Source organism: Photinus pyralis, unplaced genomic scaffold (genome assembly GCF_008802855.1).
Source record: "Photinus pyralis isolate 1611_PpyrPB1 unplaced genomic scaffold, Ppyr1.3 Ppyr1.4_LG4, whole genome shotgun sequence".
In the NCBI taxonomy this organism is placed as follows: Eukaryota; Metazoa; Arthropoda; class Insecta; order Coleoptera; family Lampyridae; genus Photinus; species Photinus pyralis.
The window spans coordinates 29,962,623-29,983,535 of record NW_022170511.1 but is presented as its reverse complement, the minus strand read 5'-3'; the positions used below and the strand labels follow the sequence as shown (position 1 = coordinate 29,983,535).

Genomic DNA, 20,913 nt, shown 5'->3' with positions numbered 1-20,913 from the left:
TAATAATATTGCCTTTATTACGAAATTATATAATGTAAATAAAATTAAAACGAAAATAATCTAGGCGGAGTTCAACACGTTGACCTGGACGTACAACTGTTGCTCTACCACTCAACCTAGTGTATCATTCACACGTTATACACATACATATAAAATAATTTTTTTTTTACAAATCTAATATGATTGCTCACTTAATAACCTACACTTCATGTTTTTTTTAAAAGACAATAACGAAGGAGAATTTTTGAATATATTAAAATATGTATTGTAGCAGGTAGTAAACTGATAAATAAATGACCGTTCGAAAAAGTGAGTATTGTGGAGAGGGACATCTAGCAATCCCCTATGTCGTAGATTTAAATTATGCACGTCAGTTCTAAATCTTAACCTCGTGAATAGGTATGGAGGCGATTTGGATCTTAAAATCGTATAGTATAATGAAGCAGAATGTACGTATCTGCAATTATTCATGTTCAACCACTCGGTCGCCACAAGTGCTTGTGATATTCCACGATCATACTTACGAATACCGTAAATTAACCTTAAACAAGAGTTTTGAAGCTTTTGGATTCTCTTTTTGTTATGGTTTGTTAAACATGGATGGTAAACTACGTCACAATGATTAAAAACAGATAGCACTAAAGAGTCGCATAATAATTTCTTTAAGTCAGCAGTAAGGTATTCACGATTTACAAAGATTTGCTTTAAGTTAGCAAAAGCACGCTGAAGTGTGTCGAATTTTAAGGAATAGTCCAGATGTAAACCAAGGTTTTTGACACAGTCTACCAGTTGCAATTTTGAAATGATGTTTTCAAAAAACCAAAATATTCTTCACAAATTAAAAAAAAAAGTGTAATTCAGTCTGCTCAATAGCATTTTCTTAGCGCACCAAAACTGAAACTGAGAAATTGTCTTTGTTGAACAGTAAACAGTACGAGCCCAAGCCGAGCTATGCACCGCTACAAATATGTCTCATCGAAACCAAAAAGTGTTATCAAACATTAAAAAATTTCATGTGCAGACCTGTAATCGATTGCATCGAAATTTTCAAAAAAAAGTCACTTTGTATAAGTGATGTTTCCAAAAAACAAAAATATTCCTCACAAATAAAAAAAAATGTAAATTCAGTCTGCTCAATAGCATTTTCTTACCGCACCAAAAGTGAAACCGAGAAATTGTCTTTGTTGAACAGTAAACAGTGCGAGGCGAAGCCGAGCTATGCACCGCTACACATCAGAGCAAGGCGAGGCGGCAAAGCCGCCGGAGCCGACCGTATGTCTCATCAAAACCAAAAATTGTTACCAAAATTAAAAAATCTTATGTACAATTATATGCAGTTGAATCGAAATTTTCACAAAAACTCACTTTGTATAGATGATGTTTCCAAAAAAACGAAAATATTACTCACAAATTCAAAAAAATTGTCAAGTCAGTCTGCTCAATATCATTTTCCCGTACCAAAACTGAAACTGCAAAATTGTCTTTGTTGAACAGTGAAAAGTGCGAGGCGAAGCCAAGCTATGGATCGTTACAAATCAGAGCCCGTCGAGGTGGCAGAGCCGCCGGAGCCGAGTGTATGTTTCACCAAAACCAAACAGTGTTATCAAAATTAAACAAGTATACATTGTGCACAACTATTGTTCAGATAAAGCCCATTTTTTAACAGAAATAGCTTTTGTTTTGACATCATAAATGGATAGATTTCTTGCAGATGTCTCAACCGCCCTTTGTGAGTACCATCTTCCGACAATCGGTTCTTGAGGTATAAGGGAATATACCCGATCACGATAAGAGGTCGAGGAGGAGGGCTATGGTTAGTAAAAATTAATTCCTTTCGTTGAGACCTTTCATTAGAGTATACCATGAAGGATAAAACTAATTAAACCTTCAATTTATTACATTTTGTTTTTTTGACCTCAGATTTGAAATCAGGGACCTCAAATTATACTTAAAACATTACTCGCGTGCCATCCTTGAAATACAAATACACATTTTTAAGTCAGAAACAGATTTTTCTTAAATAGCCGCCATATTGGTTACACATGGTGGCGGAAGGGGGTGCTGCGGGTCAAATCGATCTATTGGACATAAAAATCAACCATACCAAACGGCATGCTTTCTGCATTATTCGTCAGATTTTTCTGTGTACCGCTTAGACTATTAGGAAGCGTTCGATCTGCTGGAACAAGCATGGGAATTATTTAGGTGAGTTACTCATTGCTTGTTCGATTGTACTAGGTAGGCGACAGGTTTAGCTTTTTTTGGCTTGTCTACAGTGGGGGGTTTTGCAAAAAGTTGCTGTTGGGTCAGAAAACAAGCTTGTGAGGATCTCTCTGATCTTGGTGGTTTATTTTCAAGGAGGGGGCGGATCAGTACAATGAATTCTGGCAATCTTGACTAAATGCGCCTGGTAGTGGGGGAAACTAAGGTTTTGTAACACTTATTTCAGGACGCTCAAGTGCCCCTGGCATCACATTAGAGCCTCTGTCTGTGTCAACTCGTTGTATGGTGATTTCGAGACAAGCCTTTGCCAAATGCCCTTCTTTTTGCAGTTAAAATACAACATCGATTCAAAGGAGGGGTAGATATAGTAGAAGTTGTCATCATGATCAATGCTCCATTGCAAATAACGGTTGCGGCCTACCGTGCCTTTAAGGACGCGTAGTGCCGAATCCATGCGTCTTCGCACACGGGTTCCTTATGTCAAAATGCTTGCATTTCCACTCTCAATCACACCTCAAAATATCTACATCGAATTTCATAACACCCTGTATACTTTCTAAGGATAAATAAATCGCACTAAACACTGTTAGAACTCACTTGACACCAAAACAAATTTTTTTTAATTCTTATTTTTAATTAAGTAACTTGCTATCTCTTCTCGTTAGTTCATTTGTTCATCTTTTCAAAGATGAATGATCCCCTATTTGATTACCGAGTAGATTTTTGAACGCCTAGTTTTTATTGGTTAGTATCTTTTGTACTACCAATTTTCGCTAGTTCTAAAGGGCCGAATCTAAAGCTGCAGAATCAGTACTTTTCACTTATCTTAATATTAACTTAATATCTCCATTAAAAAATGATCTATACTGATCCCGACGCCAGATGTTATTAAAAAGCAAAAGCAACCAACCAAATGCCTTCAAAGAAAGAGCAGAAACACCGATGTTTTTTTTTTTTTGCCTGCAAATCGATCGGAATATGACGTCCTAGATCGATCGGGATTATTACAATCTTCAGTACTTGGCAAAGATGCAGCAGAAAATGTGATATTAGAGCAATCGATCCCTTAAAATCGATTGAAAAACGATTTATCAATCGCACATGTACATCCAAAAAACAGCAGAAAAACGAATTAAAAAAAACACACCAAAATTTTACTCTTCCGCAAGGTCAATCGAAAAACGATTTACCAGGTCCACCGAAAAGCTATTTTTTTTTGTAGATTTGGGTCAGACTGAGGGAAAATCTGTATGAAAAAATTTTATTGGCGCCTCCCAGTTACACTGGTGCGGTTAGTAGCTCTTAAGCTCTTTTTGAGGTAACCAAAGCTTTTGGACGCCATTTTGCACTTCTCGACGTAAACGTGCACGGTTTGCCTCTAACTTCTGCTTAATTTAACTGATTTTCATTTGAAAGTCTTCTGACAGTGTCGAACGGTTCTAGTATCTATGTTTTTGCACCGAACTGCTAATTGCGACTATGAACTTGAAATTTTGAAATCAAACTAGAAATTCCACTACATTCTCAGTCAATTCTAGCGGTCATGCAATTCCTTTGCAGCTTCAATCCAAATTTTTCAATGAACTCAGGATTCTGAAACTAAATTTAAAACCTCTAGCTTTAGAACTTTGAACATTACTAATTAGTCAATTACTAATTACTATTATGGCTTTATTTGCGCATTTTGAACATTATTCAACATTAAACCTTTATTACTTATAGGAAAGTGCAACTAAAAGTAAATTATTTTTTTGGTTCACTCGCCCTTCCAAACCAGCCACCTCCACCGTACCGCTTGATATTGCATATAATTCGAAGTGTTAAAAAGTAGACGATCTCAATGGCAGATGTAACCGAAAATCCGATAAGTAATCCTAGGAGGCCACCGATATTCGAAAAGAAGTCAAGAAAACCATACATTTCAATCCTTCGACAGTTCAGAAATTGTTGGTCTTTGTAAAAGACGGTCAACTTGGATAGGTACATACTGTAATGGTACCAAAGGTTAACTGCTGGTCACTCGCAAGCTACCCACCTGTTTAGGCTTACGTTCGCCAACTGAGGTCTTTTGATGACGTCCATCGCCTTCTGCCACCTCCAATCTGATTGCGATGTTTCAACCTCGTACGATAAGGAGGTGCACGACGGGAGGCAGTCACACTGGTCTTCCGGATTTGAATTCTCCTCGTTTTTCAGGTACTTCACTTTAATTGAACGCAATTCATAGATTTATGCAATTGAATTTTGACTTACGTTTACTCTCTTTGACGCATTGGGACCGACCTGGCCCGCAGATCTCAGCTTCTATATCGATGGCTGCAAAATAAAAAGGAATGCATCCGCAATGTTCCAAGGTATAATTTGCTAGACACTCGTATAGGCAGTTTTGTTGCGTGTACAGTTTGTAGCTAGCCAAGTACTTCTCGCTGAAAAAGTAGCACTTTCTAGCCTTGGGGGAGTAGTCCAACAACTCCGTTGATACGGTCAGCGACGGTTTGACACCGACAAACACCGCGTGGTTTAACGGCAACCTGAAGTGCTTATCCATGTTGGGGAGTTCAGAAGGGTGATGCAAGGCAACCTGAAAGTCTGCCTTTGGAGGGTGTTTGGCAGTAGGAGGCGATCTTACCTTGAACCCCTGGATACATTCTCCGCACAAATAATCTAAGTGACTGTCGTTGGTGTAGACGTACTTCATGGTTAAACCGCCGTCGGTTCCCGACATGAAGCTTCTCCTGGGAAACACCTCCAAGCTTTCGCCTTGGAGATAACCGCCTTCGAGCGTCCAATTATCACTTTTTGGCATTGTGTGTAAGGAGTTTTTAAGCTTTCGGCTTTAAAAAAGTTTTCTTGTTACACCAAATACTCATAGGCCTTAAAATCTTTGGGGTTAGAACCATACAATAAGTCAAAATCTGTTAGAAATGACGTGAAGGCGTTGAGGAAACGTGAGTAAGGCTGGGAGGAGGGTAGAAAGAAGAATGAAGCAGCCCCGAACGAATCGAAAAAGGATGTAAAGATGCGATGAATCCTTCAGAGGGACATGGACATGGACAGAAAAGTCAGAGATTCGTAGAAAGGTATGAGAGTGACACATGTGCATGGGGAAGGCAATTGTAAAAAAAGCCTTGACTGAGGTATGAAGTTTGCGCAAAGGGGCAGGAGAGAAGAGGATGTAATGGAGGCGTAACGAAGGTTCCAAGCAACCGTGCAAAGGTTTGAAAGTAGTTGGGGGAATGGTTGCTTCTGGAGTTAAAATGAAGTATTTAAGGACGCGTGAAGAAAACGCAAATAAAGCCGTGGTATTTGGGAATTTAGATGTACTCAGGTCGGGGTATAGCTAGAGAAAGGCAAGAACGCGTGGGTGAAAAGACAAAGAGGTATGCATGTGCAGAGACTAGATGAGGGAGCAGTCAAGGAGGGGTGAACAGAGGGAGAGTGTGCTGAAGATCTAATGAAAGGTTTAGGATTATTTGAAGAAAGCAAGAGAAATATATAAAAAAGGTGCAGCCATCACAAGGGGATGAGAGAGGAGAAGGAAATAAAATAAGCTACGCGCGAGGAAAATAAAGAGTAGCAGGACGAAGGAAAGGCATGGAAACTGTTAAGTAAAAAAAGCTTTCAGGAGGAAAAGCCAAGGAAGCGTGAGGAATGTAAAAAAAACGTAAATAACATTCAGGAGAGAAATAGGAAGGGTGAAATACATCTTAAAAAGGGCATCATAAAAAGATGAAGGACTCGTGCAGAAGAGATGAACGTGTGGCGCAGTTCAGATGAAGCTGGAATGTGGTGCTAAGGGTCCCTGGTTCGAATGCGGGTTCGGGCATGGATATTTGTAAATGTATAGTGGGTTGGGTTGGTAGAACAGCCTAGGTTGAAACTGCCCACTCAAAAATAAAGGCAACATAAGTAAATAAATAAATGAATACGCGTTAATAAGATGTAACGTTGGCGTAAAAAAGGGGTCAGACAGACCCACAAAAGAATGAATGGTATTCGAAGGAGTTGAATGGGGAAAGGGGGATACCGTTTAGAGGGATGTAAAACAGACCGAAGAAAATTGTGAATGAAGTAAAGGAGTCGTGGATTATTGGCGAATAAAAAGAAAATGAAAAGGAAACGGAGAAAAAAATGCAGAAGGAAGATTCAAAGGGTCGTAAAGAATGCGTGAAGGCATGGGGGAATGTGATGCAATTGAAATTGGGACGATCGAAGAAATCTTAACAAAGTTGCGAAGTAATTGTAAAGAAAGCGTTAAATATATTTACTGAGAGGCGCGAAAATGGCGGGAAAAATGTGTAAAAAAATCAAGAAAACGTGAGGGAGCAGTGAAAAGTGTGTAAAGGAAACGCAAAACCTAAAAATGAGTGAAAGCATGAAGTAGTCTGAATTTGTTGAATTCGTGTGAGATGTTTATTAACGACCCTAAATCATCTGTAATTGGTAGTGCAGAAAGACAGTGACAAAATGAATGATTAGACATGGCCGCTTGGGTTGATAGTTCGCAATTTTGTGGGTGTCATTAGAAATTTTTGTTAAGCATTCACGTTATAGCAACCAAGGCGACCAGTGTGGGTTCCTAATAGAAATTTGTAATAAATTCGCGTCCTGATCACGCTAGACAACTACAACCTATCAGTTTGAGTGTTATCCTACAAACATAGTTATATAAACTACAAAGAAGACACCAACGTAGCATGATTTGGATCTTTTAAAACCGACAGAAGAAGACCTCCTCATTGAGAATTGGGAGCTAGACCGTTACTCACCCATTTCTAACTATCTCGTCGTAAGGCAGCATGTTAAACGTAAAACAGATTCCTTCTGATGTTAGGCTTAAAGATAAAACCTTCTCGGAGTTGAAAAGTTGCCCTATCCACGTGGTCAACGTTAGATTCAATGGATCAAAAGAAGGCATAACCTAAGAGACCAATTTCAGTACATTTTTCCACTTTATTTTTTAGACACTCACCTCCAGCAACTTTCCAGATACGTTTGAAACCGTATCATTCCAGTCAAAAATTCCCAAAATACTTCTGCAATTTGCAGACACCTCGCAAACTAAGGTAGCGAGTTGCAAATACTCCTCTCTAAAACAACTACAGTTTCATTGCGCCTTACTCCCGTTGGGCGCCATTACTCTCGCGTGGTTAAGCTCTCGCGGTACCGCTTCCTCTGGAACACGCGGGTATAGTTAAACTTCTCAGGGTGAAATTTCACTTCGGGACAGAGCGTGACAGCTGGAAAAGGGATCGCTGAAATCGGCACCTCTTTGTCCGCAAACGTGACCGACACCGGCGATCGTCTCCACTTCAGGTGCGCCTGGCGGACTAACATTGCGCAAACGGTACAGAGACAAATCACGATTATCGTCCATGCCGACCTAAAATTTTGCTCCGAATTATTGAGTTTCGTCGACGCACCGGCTTACCTTTCCCAAAAGTGGCGACCACGCTGACCGATGTACTTTACGCCGTGGACGGAGCTCTCCTCGCAATACTCAACGAGGTAGTCCCTCACGTTTTTGAGACTGGTCGCTTTTGGTTTGGTCGAAAGTTTTTGTTTGACTACTGCTGGTGGAGATACGGCAAAGTGTTTAAGTTTTAATGATTTCCGTACTCCACTGAGCTTAGGGTGGAATTCAATCATTTCTGGTAGTCGTCAGTTGTGATTCGGGAAACGCACAACCCCTACACTTTGGAGAAGTGGATTCAAGGAATTAAAATTGTTGTTTAATTAGTAGTGTCGCTTCAGCGCATCATTAGTCATTCTGAAGTTGTGACGTAAATGACCTGGAAAATTCAATTACTTTGCCCTAATTTTACGTATAATTATTAATTTGGTGACAGTAATTACATTTTTGTTTTTTATTCATCGAAAAAACACGAAAAAAGAGGGTTAGGACACGCACCATTTCTGTCATCTTTACCGTATGACTTTCTATAGGACTGTTTCTGACCCTTTCCAGATTCTTTCAGTTATTCGGATACAGTCTGTTCATAATCTTGTTAAGATTTTTCTAATTTTTTCCATTTTTCATTTTCTGTTTCTTCGGATCTATTGATCGTTCATCAAATTCTTCAGTTTTTTCAATTGTTTAGATATTTCAAGTCCTCCAATGATACTTTTTGCAACAGTTGCATATAAGGGGGGTTGACCCACCTTTCTTTCAATTAAAATTTTGACTTCCTAAGTGGTAAACACAAATTTTATGAAAACTTACTTGCTGAAAATTCCGCTTTTTCAATTTTCCTGAAACTTGATTCAAGACTTGGTTTTTTTTAATAACCTGCTTGAATAAAAGGTCAATTTATTAAGCATATGCTTTAAAAGAAATAGTAATTTACCCTAAAATACAAAAGCACTTTTAATGGCCATTGTGATTGCTAATTTGCTTTTAGCTTCCTTACGGTTAAATAAAATACCAACTTGGGTTATGAATAAATGAATTAACTAATTTCCTTACAATGCTAAAACACACACCACAGATTCGCTCACACAATTATTGTTGCATATCAACTTTTAAAGTATGCATTTTTACTAAACTGTACAATTTTCGGCCCTCTTTGTCATACTTATTTTTGAGTAGTTCATGTGACGGACCGGTGTTTCAACGTCTTTTATATTTTCAAATTTCAAATCTCACAGTCTATTAATCAAAATATATGACAAATACCAATCGTGAATTGTAACTACAAGTGAATTATTTCATAAATTTCCCACGGTTGGGCTGTCCAAACCAAGCCCTCCTTCCATACTTCCTGACGTTACAAAATATCCGAAGAGTCAGGAAATAAACAATTTCAAATGCCGACGTAACCGAAAATCCAATGAACAACCCTAGCAATCCTCCTATGTTTGAAAAAAAGTTCAGCGAACCATACACTTCTTCCCTACGACAGCTTAAGAACTGGAGGTCCTTGTAGAAGACGCTCAGCTTGGATATGTGCAAGCTGGAATAGAAAGCTCGACTAACTGTGGATAGCTTCCAATGTACTTACCTGTTTGGATTTATGTGGGAGAAGTGATCTAGGTTTAGGGTCTCCACTGCTTTTTGCCAACGCCAGTCTGTTTGGGACGTTTCGACCTCGTACGACAAAGAGGTGCATGACGGTAAGCAAGCGCACCGCTGATCGTCCGAGTGTATCTCCTTCTTCAAGTAATGCACTGAAATTCCAAGTAGTAATTTATGTGAAAAGCTCAACTTACATTTACTCTCCTTGACACATGCGGTTAAGGCTGCTCCGCAGACCTTGGTGTTCTTTCTAATGACTGCCAGAAATTTAAAACAGACCTTTTATGCGATTAACTCACGTGTAAAATAAAATGGGGTGCATCCACAGGAAGCTATGGTGTAATTAAGTAGACATTCGTCGAGGCAATTTTGCTGAGTGTAATACTTGTAACTCGCCAAATACTTCTCCTTCGCAAAGTAGCACTTTCTAGCTGCAGGTGCGTAGCTCAACAGTTCAGGGGATACAGTGAGAAAAGATGGTCTTACACCAACAAAAACCGCTTGGTTCAGCGGTAGACGGAAGTGTCGATCCATATTCGGAAACTCGGAAGGATGGTGCAAGGCAATCTGAAAGATGTACGTCGCTAGGTCAAATCATGGTACAGCCCAACCTTAAATCCTTGCAGTGATTCCCCGCATGAGTAATCAAGATGGCTGTCGTTGGTAGCAATGTAGCTTATGGTCAAACCTCCATCCGTGCCAGACATAAAGGTTCGCCTAGGAAAAACGTCGAGGTTTTCTCCTGGCGGGTATCCTTCCTCAAGTGTCCACTTATGACTTTTACGCATGAAGTCCAAAGATCGGTTGAACTGGTACCTTAAACATATACAACATCATCATAATCAATTGTTCGGATCATGGGATTTGATTTCATGGCGTCTTTTCAGAACTTTGATTTGGTTTGGTGCAGTATTCAAGCGCTTTCCAGAACATCATCGGTTTTATTTGCGCTTCAATAGAGACTCCCAAACTACTCTAGATACTATTTTGACATGACTAGCTCAAAAAAGACCAGCAGTTTCATAATTATCCTGGAATGATGTGGAGTCGCACCAGACGGCTCCTAACACGTAAAACTGTGGAAAGCATATGTGGATCCATAACCTTCGTTTTTCTAGAACATTTCAGAACAGCAAGGCTTTTTTCAGGTCATTAAAGCCTTCCTATACGTTTTTATAGTATTCTATGTCCTTTCCACAATGTTATAGAGTTTTCCTCTGAAAAGGTGCAAACTTTGAAACAAATTTGAAGCTTTTTCAAAAATGTTAATGCTTTTGTTTCCTAGCTCCCTGTGTTTCTCCACTTTTCTTTTTCTACAATTCGTTTCTTCACTTCCCTTCTTTCGCATCTGTTCACATCTCTTTCAAGCTTCCTTCGCTCCTCCTTTCTTTGTACTTCTATTAGTATCCCGGAATTTCTATCCCTTTTTTCGCTCGTCCATTGTTCTTTTCTGCGTGACTCCCCCACACCTCAGGACACTGAAACCCCCGTGGTCGTGGAAACTAACAGTGCGACACAAAGAGACCACAACAAAGTTCTTTAAATATGGACACTTATCGAAATTAGGGGATTTGACTCTGACTTACCCATCTCGAACTATCTCATCATATGGCAACATGTTAAACGTATAGCAGATTCCTTCGGATGTGAGGGTGTAGGAAAACACCTTACTAGTATTTAGTAGTTTTCCTAACCACATTGTCACTGTTAAATTTAGTGGATCCAAGGGTGGCAAAATCTATGAGAATCAGACTGTCAGTGCTCTCTTCCGAATTTAAACCTCTTACCTCACGTAATTTACGCGCCACGTTCGGGGTAACGGTATCATTCCACTCAACAATTCCAAAATATCCTCTGCACTCCACGCATACTTCGCAAAGGAGGAAAGCGATTTGCAGATACTCCTCCCTGAAACAGGCGAGCATGAATGAACAGTTAGGGCCCACTAAGAGGAAAATACTCCCGCGCTGTTAACCTCATTCCGTATCGCTTCTTCCGAAAGACGCGGGTGTAGTTAAACTTTTCCGGATCGAATCTAACTTCTGGACAAATTGTGACGGCCGGAAAAGGTATTGCAGAGATTGGAACCTCTTTGTCCGAAAACGAGACCGTCACCGGCGCCCCCTCCCACTTCAGGTACGCTTGGCGGATATGCATGAGGCACACGGTACAGAGACTAACGACAATGACTGTCCAGGTCAACCTAAAATTGCGTTCCAATTACCGAGCTCTGTAATCAAAATGGCCCACTTCTCCACGTAGGTGCGACCACGCTGCCCGATGTACTTGACACCGTGAACACTGCTCTCTTGGCAATACTCGATGGCGTAGTCCTTCGCGTTCTTGAAACATGCCTTTTTCGGCTTCTTCTTTACTGCAAACTTGTGCTCGGGGGGCGGGGAGACGAGAAAAAGCTTAGGTTCCCATACAACACTCGCGTTTTTTAGTTTAGGGCTAGGTTCAAGCATTCTTCAGACCGGTCGTAAACGACTATCTACACGAAACTCATACACTTAGTATTCGTGCAAGTAATTACTAGGTATTTTCAGGATATCATTAGTCATTTCCGTAGCGAAAATTATTGGTATCAGCAACAAGGGTAGCTCGAGCGCTGAGTAAATTAATTATCCTAATTATTTCGATTAAATTGATTCTATGACACTAATCATCTTTACAAACGCGAACGGTGTAAAGCGCGCGAAATAAACCTACGTAGGTGCTGCAATTACGCTTCCATGGAGATCGTCAGATAATCGGTCCAATTATGGAAATAAGCACAAACGTTTATCAATATAATTTAGATACAATAATTGCTTGATGCACGAAACCACTACCATTATTTTCTTTGAATTGTTTCTGTCATGTAATACAAAGCTCAAGTGATTCATAGAGACTTTAAAGGCTTAAAGCTAAAAGCTGGGCACTTGAAGAGTAAAAAAAAGACTTTGAAAGTGTCTAAAACAATCTAGAATGCCATTGGAGATCCTTAAAGGCTCTTTCAGGCTTACAGCCCCAAAGGCTCTTAAACTTTTAAAATCTGCTAAGGACTCTAAAGCATAGAGGAGGCTTTGGAAGGTTTTGATTACTTTTCGCAACTGACGGGAAACTCTTAAGAGCCGAAAAAGGCTCGAAGAAGGCCTATGAAACCTATAAGGGACCATGAAAGTCTTAATGAATCTTAAAAACCTTTTTAAAAGCTTCTAGGGTCTCAAAGATTAATAAATCCCTTTAAACGAGCAACCCTAGTTATTGATGGCGCTTAAAAGTTGATGAACTCTCAAAAGCTCACGGAGACTAACAAAAGCTCTAAAAGAATCGGCCGGAGAACGAAAACTTAAACGTCCTCGGAGACCTTTCAAAAATCTCAGAGGCTGTTTGCGACCTTTCCAAGATTTTTCAAAGCGTTTAAAGGCCTACAAAAGTTCCTGAAAAATGTTGAGACAGGACAGTCCCCTAATTGCAAGCCAATTCAAGACTTTTAAAGGTCTGCTGAATTCCCCATGGAGACTTGGCCACTAAAGATCGCCACAGACATTTTAGATGCTTTCCAACTCAATTATAAGCCTTGGGATCTTTTAAATAATTAAAGGTATTCCCAGATTCACATCTTCGGAACCTTTAGGGATTATTAAATGTCCTTAAAATCCATTTGGAAGCCCTACAGTTTTTTAAATAATTTTAAAGGTTCCCAAAAGCACTCCCATAAAGACTCCAGACCCCTGTAAAAGCCTTTAAGGGTCTTCAGCTCATCTCAAGAGCTTTCTGAGGAAGTGTCTCCCAAAGATACTTAGAAAATTGTTGAGTGCCTTTATTTTGAGTTTCTTATATATTTAAAATGCTAGTATCTTCACTATTCTTATACAGGCCTTGAATTAGAGGTTTGAAGGTTACACAAACATTACATCAGGTATACATAGAAATTTAAATGGTTTTTTCCCGCTTGTTTTAATCCTTTTTTTATATCTTCTTCTAGCTTTCTTCACTCTTTTTTGACTTTCCATTATGCTTCCCAAGGTCCTCTATGCTTTCCAACTCAATTATAAGCCTTGGGATCTTTTAAATAATTAAAGGTATTCCAAGATTCACATCTTCGGAACCTTTAGGGATTCTTAAATGTCCTTAAAATCCATTTGGAAGCCCTACAGTTTTTTAAATAATTTTAAAGGTTCCCAAAAGCACTCCCATAAAGACTCCAGACCCCTGTAAAAGCCTTTAAGGGTCTTCAGCTCATCTCAAGAGCTTTCTGAGGAAGTGCCTCCCAAAGATACTTAGAAAATTGTTGAGTGCCTTTATTTTGAGTTTCTTATATATTTAAAATGCTAGTATCTTCACTATTCTTATAGAGGCCTTGAATTAGAACTTTGAAGGTTACATAAACATTACATCAGGTATGCATAGAAATTTAAATGTTTTTTCCCGCTTGTTTTAATCCTTTTTTTATATCTTCTTCTAGCTTTCTTCACTCCTTTTTGACTTTCCATTATGCCTCCCAAGGTCCTCTATCAGACTTCTTTAGTCTTATTCACGCTTGCTGCAAGTTTTCTTCACATTTTCTCCTACGCGCATTCTTATATTTACGTTCACACCTTCTTCAACCCTGTTACTCGATCCTTCAAACTCCCTTTTCTTCTTCGCGCAACCTTTACACTTTCCAGTGGTATGCCTCCTGCGAAGCTCTAATTTTTTTCAATGCATGCCTCCCCCGAATCTTTTTAGCGTCGCCTTAGAGATTTTTCGAACTTGCTTGTAGCTTGCCCCATTTGAAAATTCTTCACGTCCCCTGCAAGCCTGTTGAGTATCCTTTACGCCTCCTTCGAGTCCGCTTGAAACGTACTTCCAGAATTCTTCACTCAGGTCTGATTCACGATTTCTTTGATCCTTTTGGACGGATATTTTAGATCACTTTGGATCATCACTCTTTGGAGCCAGTCTGAAACTTCTTTCTAATCATTTGCTTGGCGCCTCCTGCAAACCCCGCCTACTTTGAGTAATGAATGCGTTCTTCAAACCCCGTTATAGGGTTCTTCCTTCGATTTTGATTCTCGACCCTTAAGTCCTATGACCTAAAGTCTCGCCACGTTTTGGAATTCTTCACTCTTAGTTTGATCCCTCCTGCGAGGCCTATCTTTGAGCCTTCTTCAAACCTGTTTCTAGTGTTTTTCTTTCGTGTACGCTTTATGACTCTTTCGACTCCTTTCCATAAGAGTTACTCATGTCCCTTGAAGACTCTTTAGCGAGTTCTTGGGATTTTTACCTCGCCTTTTATCTCACACTCCCTTGAAACCTTCTTCGTGTCTCCTTTGAAACACTTTCAACTGCCTTACGACCTTTCCTTACGTCATTGAAAGCCTCTTCGGGTCTCCTTCTAACCTCCTCCACGTCCGTCACATATTCTTCGATTTTTTTCACGCGCCATTCTTCAAATCTTTTGCGCGCTCCCTTCTAACGTTCTTCACCTCCTTCTAGCCTACTGCTACGGTCCTCCGCGCGTGCCTCGACTCTTCATTGCCATTTCCTAAAGTTTTCTTTAAGGATCCGTAGATCCTTCGAGTTGAGTTTTCGCATCCACCCACCTCTACAGTTCCATTTCATGTTTTCCGCATATCTAATGTTCTTCAACGACGTGCTAACTAAGGGAACCGGTTTTTCATGTATTAGTTAAACTTATGGGAAAGATTCCTTGTAATCCTACCTAAGCCATTGCAAATCGTACAATACGTAATTAAAACACGAATATGTGGTCTATTAAAGAAAGTTGTGCCATTATACAAAACGTGATGAACATCAACCTTGATGGCCAGCCCAGGTCCTAGTACCATACATTATGATATTGCAAATGATTCTAACGGTTAAAAAGTATACAAGTTCGGCAGCCGACACTATGGAAAATCCAATAAATAATCCAAGAAGCCCACCAGTGTTTGAAAAAAACTCCACGGTGCCATACAACTCCTTCCTTTCGCAATTCAAGAACTGCAGTTCTTTGTAGTAAACGGAGAGCATCGAGAGATGCGTACTGAAAAGGAGACACAATCAATAGTGATCGATTTTAAGGGTGACGTACTTATGCGGCGTAATATTCAATTGACGGTCATTTAACTGACGCCATACACCGAATTCTTCTGACCAGCTCCAGTCGGTTTGCGATATTTCAACGTCGTACGTCAAGGAGGTGCACGCTGGCCAACAATTACACGGCCTTTTTGCGGAAGTGCTGTTCCCAACTCCCGCGAATCGCGCTAGAAGGTAAAAAAAAGTGTTTAAAATCATTAGCGTACCCCACGTACTTTTACATCGCTGTACGCATCTGAATTTGGCAGGGCCACAAATTTTGGTATCGTCACCATACACTGCCAAGTAAAACGGAATACAATCACAATGTTTCCAGGTGTGGTTCGCCAAACACTCGTCGAGACAATTTTGTTGTGTATAAACCTTGTAGCTCGCCAAATACTTCTCCTGGGCAAAGTAGCACTTTCTGGTCTCCGCAGGGTAGTCCCGCAACTCGGGCGAAACCGTGATCATTGAAGGCTTAATTCCGACGAATACAGCCTGGTCTAGAGGTAATCGGAAGTACTTATTCATGCTCGGTAACTCGCACGGGTGATGTAGACTAACCTAAAAGTCGGTAAAGGCCCAGTTTACGTGAAATTGTTACCTTGAATCCTTGTAGCGACTCGGTGCAGAGGTGATCTAGGTGGCTGCTGTTGGTGTAAATGGAATTAATCCTCAAGCCACCTTCAATTCCAGAAATGAATGTTCTTCTCGGAAACGCGTCCAGTGCGTCTTCTTGAGGATATCCGTCTTCCAATGACCATTTGTGAGGCTTGTTGGCAGATTGGGAGGAATTCTTCAAAGGGTCGCTACAATGAGCGTTGCGGTTTTGAAACCTACTACCTGAGTCTAAAGAAAAGGGAAGATTGCCTAATAACCCTCAAATTTTGATTTTGTGACGTAATTCAGAGGAGCTTTAATATTGAACTAAACCGAATTCAGTACCTACAAAATATCCAAAATCACTTCGATCTGATTACAAAATTAGGCCGATTTCCCTTTCTTTAACTGCACGTAATAGAAAGGAATATATTTCGTACAAGAACCAAGGTATACCTACTTGAATCTCAATATTTCCTCGTAAGGCAACATGTTGAAGGTGTAACACAATCCTTCAGCTGTGAATGTAGGGATTAAAGCGGAGCCTGATTCCAGTGAATGGCCTATCCAGTTAAGATAAGTTACACTGAGCGGATCAAACTCAGGGGTGACCTGCGCAATTCTATTGTCCTTTGATTAATGTGGTAAGGGGATGATACTTACATCAAGCAAGCTTTCACATATATCAACAGGAATAGTGTCATTGAGGTCTCTCACTTCAAAGAGATCATGATTTTGCGTTGCCGAACTGCACACCAGGTACGAAAACTGCACGTACGTTAACCTAAACAAACCCTTGGTACTCATATCTACGTTCCCAAGACTTACTCCAACTTGGTGAGACGACTGCCGAACTGTTGCCTCAGATACGTCTTTGTAAAGTTAAATTTCTCCGGATCGAATTTCGCTTCAGGGCAGAAGGTGACCGCCGGAAATGGTATCGTGTGAATTGGGGTTTCGGTTGTTGCAAACGTCACTGTCACTGGCGAGATCTCCCACTTAGCGTACGCCTGGCGAATCATCACTAGGCAGCACGTGAATAGAGCTGTAACGATTACAGCCCACAACGCCCTAGCAACGAGGGGGCGTTAAACGGGGTCAAATTCCCCGATCTTACCTCTCAAAAATGTGCCTACCACGCTCACCAATATATCTGACCCCGTGTATCGAACTAGCCGCGCAATAAGTCGTAAAATGCAACTGGAGGTTTTTGACTGGTTGATTTTCCTTGAGTTGCGATTTTTCCTTCGCATAACTGTCTAATATACCTGTTACCGTAAGTACTGTGGGTTCTCTTTTGCTCATTTTCGATTTGGCTCAGCCTTATTTACACGTATGCTTGGCGTAGTAATGAATGTAAAATAATCAATCGATTCTATATGTACCTACGGTGTTAATAATTACTAGCCCTAGTTCTCCGGGTCATTTGTCATTATCAAATCGAAAGCTGTAGGTGTGCTAGCACGATAGAATGGTGAAATATTGGTTGGTTCAAAGAAATAAATTTATGTGAAGTTAGAGGATCTAAAACAATACCTTCAATAAATTTATTGTTATAGCATTTTTTAATAAAAAAGATATTTATCAAATTTGAGTTTTTATATTTTTACTAAACTTTTTAACAGATTAACGTGATTTTTCCCGACAGAAAGTTATTCCTGACAAGATTATTAATTAATCATCATTCTTGTTATTCCAGAATTTCTTTTCCGTTTATTTTTCATTCGTCCGTCAGCTTTCTGTTGATTTCATTTAGTATTATTTTCACCAGACCGTTACTTTTTATCTGGTTTGAATTTGATTGCTCATCTTACTTTCCTCCACTGTCGTCAGCTAACGTCAATTCTGGTAGGGTATATAAACCTGCGAATTTCACGTTATATACACTGATATGGATTTGTGCATTAGATCGGTCGATCTGACGGAAACACAATAAAATTATCACCGTTCTCCGTGAGAGATTCAATACAGATTTTTGAAATTGACCTGAAGAATCCTTTTAAAGGCGTACGCCTAGCTGACCTAATTTAGAAACCTTAAAGCTTTACTATACTTTACTATACTCTAGCTAGGGCTCCCATATTTGTTAAAAGTTCCGTTGAGGGTTGGTGCAATTATGATAGACTATGTTATGAAATGATATCAGACCAAAATCTCAGAAGCACCATTTTTTGCTTGTTACGATAAACTTTGCACTTGATATCCTAAATTCATGAAAATAAGAACAGCAGACCAACATTTACTCCTTAGATACAACAAACTAATAATTAATGGAAAAGACTTCTACCTAGAACAACTGGAGGAAATTGAAAAAGAATCCGACATAGAAAACGGAAAAGAAGAAACGCCAAAAGAAATGACAGGAGGAAGAACCACCAGTGAGAGATCGACAATTAACCAGATCGCAAAATACTACAACGGCACAGGCAACGGAACAATGCATGAATAATAATAAAATAATACAAGAAGTAAGAAATGAAAAGAAGCACAAAATGAATGGATAGACATAGGAATATGGAACATAGAAATACAAGCGGGGAAAGAAATCGAAATAATTGAAGAAATGGATAAAAACAATATGCAAACACTCGAGATTAGCGAAACAAATAAGAACGGCAAGGAAAGCACCCATTTAACCAATAACTACGGCTGCATTACTCAGGAGTAGCACTAGAACAAACAGCGAAGGAAGGCGAGGGTATAATAATGAGAAAATAAACAAAAGAATAAGTGATGTCACTATGTCAGGGCCATAAACTCTCGAATAGTAGCAGTAACCATAACACTAGAAGAAGCAATAATTCTCCAAATCTATGCACCGGTAGAAGGAACAGCTTAGGAGGAAATTGCAGACTTCTAATTGAACCTACAACAATTGCAAGACGAAATGAAAGAAGAGTATCAGAAAACAATAATAATGGGGGCTGGAATAGCAGGGTTAGAAAAGATCAAAATAGGAATGGGATGTATAGGATGCCACGGAGAAAACGCCCAAAATAGAAATGGACTAACAATGATCGACTTTTGTGTATCAAATTAAACTCTAATAGGAAACACGTTATGGAATCAACCCCTGACAAATATACTTTTGTTGCTGAAGAACGTGGATAATGAACCACATAATGTATACACATCAAAGAAGATACAAATAACGGAAACAAAGGAAGAAGTAGAAATCGGCACACAGCACAGATTCGTAACAACAAGTTGTCACACTAGACTAACTAATAAGCAAGAAAGAAGAAACTACAGTAATTTGGCAACAAACAAATTGAAAAATGCAGAAAGAGGGAAAGATACCAGAAAGATATAAATGAAGAAAACTATACAAAGAAAGGGAAAACCACCAACCTTTTTGGACAATGAAGGAAAGATGGACAACATTAAAAAGATACGTCCAAACAAAATAAATTGCAGATAAAGAATAACACAAAAGACGAAGAAACGTAGTGAAAGAAACAATTAAGGTAAAGAAAAGAAATTTCTGGTGAAAAATGTGTGAAGAGATAACGGAGTTACATAAAATGAATACCAGAGGGTACTGGACGAGAAAGGAAGGTCACTAGCGCAATAAAAAATAATCAGGGACAAATGTAAACACACAAAGGAAATCTTAGAAACATTTAAAAGCTACTACGAAGAAATGTACAATAAGACAGTAAATCCGAAGGAAAGCGTAAATGCGGAATAAACAATCGAGAGGGAAGAAATAGAAGACGATTCCCAAAAAAATAAAAACAGGTAAATCAAGGGGGGAGGACAACCTATCCCCAAAATTGATAATATGGATGGGCCAAAGAAGAACAGAATGGTTCTGGAAAATTTGCAGATAAGTATGGGAAGAACAGAAAATACCAAGGGATTGGGAAAACAAGCTAATGGTGCCAATTTACAATAAATGACTACAATCACAATATCAAAATTATAGGCCAATATGTTTATCCCAAAACTAGTTTTAAAACCTACACAACAATCCTAGAGAAAGGATTAAGGAAACGTATAGAACCAATATTAGAAGAAACATCAAAAACATAATCAAAAGTAAAATAGAAGAAGGAAGAATTGTACCTAACATTCGTAGAATTGAAGGCAGCGTTTGATACAGTGGACAGAAGAGAAATATGGAGGACTCCAAAGAAAGTGAAAGTGGATAAGAACCTAACCTGATGACAGGCGCAATAAGAAGTCAAGAATTTACTACACTATGAATAAAACAAAGCTAGGCCACAAAAATATTGATTTAGCGATAAAAAAGACAATATATGAAGGCTTAGAAAAAAGGACGAAATTAAAATAAAAACACCTTAGGAGAATGGCAGGAAGGACGAAGTGGGACAGATTAAGAAACGAGGACATTAGAGAGATTATCAAACAGGAGCCAATACAGAGGAAAATAAAAACAACTAAATTGGTTCACATACACGACAAGAATGAAACCAAGCAGAATTAGAAGGAAAACTAATGGAAGCAAAAAAACCACCCAAGAAACGAAGAGGCAGATCAAATTAAAGAAATAGCAGTAGAAAAAGGAGGAGATTAAAACAATAGCAAGGGGCAGGAAAATGTGGAGGGAATATTTTAATCAAACGTTCTTCTAGAAAAGGCAACCATATCGCATATTTTAAACATTAGGTCTGCGCAATGCTAAGTTTCTTAGTTTGTTGTACCATAACTTTTAATATTCTTTTGTACACATAAATAGTCCTTTACATGACCTTTCAGAAAGTACTGATCAATTCGTGGAGTTACTCGCCTTAACCGTTTTTTTTCATTTTTTATAAAGTATCCTGATACATAGCCAAGTAGGAAACCCTCATGTCTACCAGCGAGATCCAGTGGTTTAAGGTTGGCAGAGGCGGTCAAATGTGTCAAATTTTAATATAACTTCCAACTTTTCGACTGACTATGACTGAATACTGACCTCTCGCGCCTTTATTTTGACCCCAAGGTAAAAAGTGTACCTATGCGACTTTTATATACATCTCATGAAGATACATCTTTTTTTGTATTTAACATTGCTC

General features: G+C 39.2%; 3 protein-coding genes across 3 annotated transcripts; all 3 read right to left on the bottom strand.

The window, feature by feature from the left end:
- Nucleotides 1-3,966: 3,966 nt before the first annotated feature.
- On the bottom strand, nt 3,967-5,029 carry LOC116169063 (pickpocket protein 28-like). Its single transcript, XM_031485089.1, has 4 exons — nt 4,853-5,029; nt 4,477-4,804; nt 4,259-4,427; nt 3,967-4,210 (listed from the first exon to the last, which is right to left on the bottom strand). Exons 1-4 carry the CDS (start codon nt 5,027-5,029, stop codon nt 3,967-3,969), a joined length of 918 nt encoding a protein of 305 aa, XP_031340949.1.
- Nucleotides 5,030-8,892: 3,863 nt separating this feature from the next.
- LOC116169061 (pickpocket protein 28-like) lies at nt 8,893-11,706 on the bottom strand. The gene is made up of 9 exons (XM_031485088.1): nt 11,489-11,706; nt 11,214-11,441; nt 11,026-11,146; nt 10,825-10,976; nt 9,850-10,054; nt 9,538-9,805; nt 9,433-9,495; nt 9,225-9,390; nt 8,893-9,176 (listed from the first exon to the last, which is right to left on the bottom strand). The coding sequence occupies exons 1-9, from the start codon at nt 11,704-11,706 to the stop codon at nt 8,927-8,929; spliced, it is 1,671 nt and encodes a 556-aa protein (XP_031340948.1). The 3' UTR covers nt 8,893-8,926.
- A 3,316-nt stretch (nt 11,707-15,022) lies between these two features.
- LOC116169060 (pickpocket protein 28-like) lies at nt 15,023-17,197 on the bottom strand. Its single transcript, XM_031485087.1, has 8 exons — nt 17,010-17,197; nt 16,721-16,963; nt 16,556-16,676; nt 16,353-16,504; nt 15,897-16,101; nt 15,526-15,856; nt 15,303-15,477; nt 15,023-15,254 (listed from the first exon to the last, which is right to left on the bottom strand). Exons 1-8 carry the CDS (start codon nt 17,195-17,197, stop codon nt 15,023-15,025), a joined length of 1,647 nt encoding a protein of 548 aa, XP_031340947.1.
- Between the last annotated feature and the right edge of the window lie 3,716 nt (nt 17,198-20,913).